The following is a 3,772-nucleotide window of genomic DNA, read 5'->3' on the forward strand; positions in this document are numbered from 1 at the left end:
AGTAACACGTGGAATTAATAACCATAAATATTATCAAATCTCAATCACCACCTATTTTTCCTAATCGCTAATTGCTAAATTACTTTGCATCAAAATTGATTAATTGAAGTGCTAGAGTGCTACCACTAAAGTTACCACAATCTCCCTATAGCTATGTGACGCCCACACCATGTTTCACAATAGTAAATGAGAAACTGTTATATCAATAATAAAATAACTGGTTATTTATTCAAAAACTCTACAAGGAGCTCTCAGTTTAGGTGGTACCACTAATCAATAATTTGAGTTGAATTTATTAGAGTAAGGTAGCAATTATTATTTCTTGGCAGCAAATTTTAATGCGTAAGAATTTAACCGGTAGCAGTAAGCCAGGTTCAAGTGCTGCGAGGAACATGGCGGGTTTTGGCGCGAGTGGCTACAACAACGCCAGCTCGGACCCGCGGCCCCACCATGCTGGGGTCCTTATCATAAGAGAAACATTAAAAATATTTCAATAAGTTACGCGGAGTGGGTCCCACCACCTTTCGTCCTCACTTGAATTAACAAGAACTGAATGTGGTTATAAATCCGCACCCAGCCACTCTCGCTCTCCACTCACATAAGAAAAAGAAAGAGAAGAGAAAAGAGAAGAGAAGGGAGAAGAGATGGAAGCGAAGGAGCAGGATGTGTCGTTGGGAGCTAACAAGTTCCCGGAAAGGCAGCCGATCGGTACGGCGGCGCAGAGCCAAGACGAGCCGAAGGACTACCAGGAGCCACCGCCAGCTCCACTGTTCGAGCCATCTGAGCTAACGTCATGGTCATTCTACAGAGCCGGAATCGCGGAGTTCGTTGCCACTTTCCTTTTTCTCTACATCACCATCTTGACCGTCATGGGCGTCAACAGAGCACCCAACAAGTGCGCTTCCGTCGGTATCCAAGGTATCGCTTGGGCCTTCGGTGGTATGATCTTCGCTCTCGTTTACTGCACCGCCGGTATCTCAGGTACATCATCATTTGTACTCAGTACTCAATTCTATCTTCTATATAAGTTGGTGATCACTCACTTGTCTTTGTCTACATACTTATTCATGAGTACATTGTGGAGAGTGAATATAAATTATGCTCTTAGTTTAATTTTGTGTGTGGTGTGGTTTTCAGGGGGTCATATAAACCCGGCCGTGACGTTTGGGTTGTTCTTGGCGAGGAAGTTGTCGTTGACAAGGGCGGTTTTCTACATAGTGATGCAGTGCCTTGGAGCTATCTGCGGTGCAGGTGTGGTGAAGGGATTCGAGGGAAAGAACTTGTACGGAACCTATGGAGGTGGTGCCAACAAGGTGAACGACGGTTACACCAAGGGCGATGGCCTTGGTGCTGAGATCGTTGGTACCTTCATCCTTGTCTACACCGTCTTCTCCGCCACTGATGCTAAGCGTAACGCCAGAGATTCACACGTCCCTGTAAGCCACTAGTTACAAACTCTTCTTCTTCGATTTGATGATGAGCTGATCACTAATTATTGCTTTGATTGGTTTTGTCACTTTGTGAGTAGATTTTGGCACCGTTGCCAATTGGATTCGCTGTGTTCTTGGTGCACTTGGCCACCATCCCTATCACCGGAACTGGTATCAACCCTGCTCGCAGTCTTGGTGCTGCTATCATCTTCAACAAGCACGATGGATGGCATGAGCACGTATGTTCTAGATTTCACACTTAATTATTTCATTAAATCTTTTATAATTTGGAAGTTGAATCAGAAATTGTTCCAGGAAAACATATCTATAGTCAAAGTTGATATCTATTTACAGATCTTTTTGATGTTTAAATTCAAGAGTAAAGACAAAAGCAAGTGGATTACTGAGATTAATATTGATCTAATCTATGAATATTTTAGTCATTTTTGTTGCTAACAAATAACATTGTTGGTGTTATTAGTAGTAATTGAATTTTTATTTTGGCAATTTGTGCAGTGGGTGTTCTGGGTTGGACCATTCATTGGTGCAGCTCTTGCAGCTCTCTACCACGTGGTGGTAATCAGAGCCATTCCCTTCAAGTCCAAGTGATGATCTCAAAATCCAACGGTTCATGACCAACCAAGTTGTGAAAACTCAAGAAGGAAAAAAGAAAAATAATCATGAAGCATTGAATGTTTGTGGAGTACTGGAGTTCGTTTCATCATCATCATTATCCGTTTATCCTTTTCTCTCTAAGGCTTTGTATTTTGTAATTTATGTAAAGAATGTATGTAATTTTATGATGAAGAATGAATATTATTATTACTACTAAATTAAACATTAGGGTGGTGGTGCATGTGTCTCCGTCGTGGGCCAGTTATCCTCTGCTTTTAAGTTTGGAGTGGGCCCAATCTCATGTGTGATGTACGGCTGTGATTGTGTAATTTTACTGTTTTGCCAGTCATCCTGATCTATTTATTTTTTTTTATATCAAGTTATCAACATCGAGTCCTCGCTGTGATTTTTGTCTTCTTTCCAAGAGTATATGCCATGGTCTATTATCTTTATCGGAGCTTGTGTTATTGTTGTGGTTTGTTATGGAAAAATCCGGGGAGGGACGTTGTGAGAGAGGGGTGGGTGATGATGTTACCTAACATGGGTCCACCACCTTCTTCAATAATGCAATTTCGTTTGGTACCCTAAGCAATAATGATTTATGACGAAAGCATTTTGAGGAGGAAAATATAATAAGTGCATTGTTGTAATGTTTTTGTAGGCATAGTTTTGGTAATGTCAAGCTTCATTATTATGGAACGGCAAGAAAATATATAAACTGTAAAGTTGTTTCTGCTTTGTTAAGTGAATGCGAGTACCTGAATTTGAATTTGAATATAAATGTTTTTTTAATGTGTATTTCTATTTTAATATAGATTTTATTTTAGTAAATGTAAATAATATATCATTATTTTTAACTGTGTTAAGTATATATTAAAATTAATTATTAATATAAAATATATATGTTTATAAATATATATTAAAAATAAATTAAATAATATACTACTAAAATTAGTTATTAATATATTTATATATAAATACATATGTGATTTAATTTATTTTTAATATATATTTATATTTTAATATGTATTTTATACTAGTGACTGATTTTAGTGTACACGTAACATAACTCTATTTTTATAGAGCATGTGATGTGAGACAGGAAAGAAGCTAGTTGATAAGGTTTCGCCAATGGATAATCTATGTCTATATATTTTAAAAATTTCATTTCCCATAATTTTAATTATATATACGATATTAGAAAACAAAATTTTAATAGAATATGTAGATTCAATAGATTGTAGTTGTAGGGCACAACCAGAAGTGAAATGACGCAAATTTGCTATTTTAATTTACTGTGTGTGTATATGTATGAGTATGACTTAAGGTCATATATAATTCGAGCTGCTACAGGTGTTTGGTTGCAAATTAATCAGAGTTGTCACTAACATTCAAATGAAGTAAACAAATAAAGTTGGTGGATACTAGTAGTAGAAATTCTTAATGATCAAGCGAATAAGAGGACGTGTATTACAAGTATTCTATGGCTTTCACCAAATCGTCAGCATTCACAGGATAACATAAACTAGAAGGCTAAAGAAAGATCTACAATGTGCTATTTGAATATGGTTGCGTACAGCGTACTAATGGTTACCCAATAAACAAGTAAACATTTATGAGTTTCTTCTTTATTCTAGAAAACACTAATTCTTTTCAACTCCCACCCAAATTTATTTTGGAGAATTTAAAAAACTAAAATTAATCATTAATATTAACTATTAATATAA

The 3,772-nt window shown here is 36.5% G+C and overlaps 1 protein-coding gene across 1 annotated transcript; it reads left to right on the forward strand.

Annotated features, from left to right (window-relative positions):
- Window positions 572–2,461, forward strand: LOC107608839 (probable aquaporin PIP-type 7a). The gene is made up of 4 exons (XM_016310583.2): window positions 572–981; window positions 1,138–1,436; window positions 1,529–1,669; window positions 1,947–2,461. The coding sequence occupies exons 1-4, from the start codon at window positions 645–647 to the stop codon at window positions 2,037–2,039; spliced, it is 870 nt and encodes a 289-aa protein (XP_016166069.1). The 5' UTR covers window positions 572–644; the 3' UTR covers window positions 2,040–2,461.

Source organism: Arachis ipaensis, chromosome B07 (genome assembly GCF_000816755.2).
Source record: "Arachis ipaensis cultivar K30076 chromosome B07, Araip1.1, whole genome shotgun sequence".
Classification (NCBI taxonomy): Eukaryota; Viridiplantae; Streptophyta; class Magnoliopsida; order Fabales; family Fabaceae; genus Arachis; species Arachis ipaensis.

Bases quoted from the DNA above. Each gene is read 5' to 3' on its own strand.
- LOC107608839 (XM_016310583.2), top strand. From the start codon at position 645: ATGGAAGCGAAGGAGCAGGATGTGTCGTTGGGAGCTAACAAGTTCCCG. The intron at 982-1,137 runs GTACATCATCAT...TGTGGTTTTCAG, and splicing joins CTGCACCGCCGGTATCTCAG to GGGGTCATATAAACCCGGCC. The intron at 1,670-1,946 runs GTATGTTCTAGA...CAATTTGTGCAG, and splicing joins ACGATGGATGGCATGAGCAC to TGGGTGTTCTGGGTTGGACC.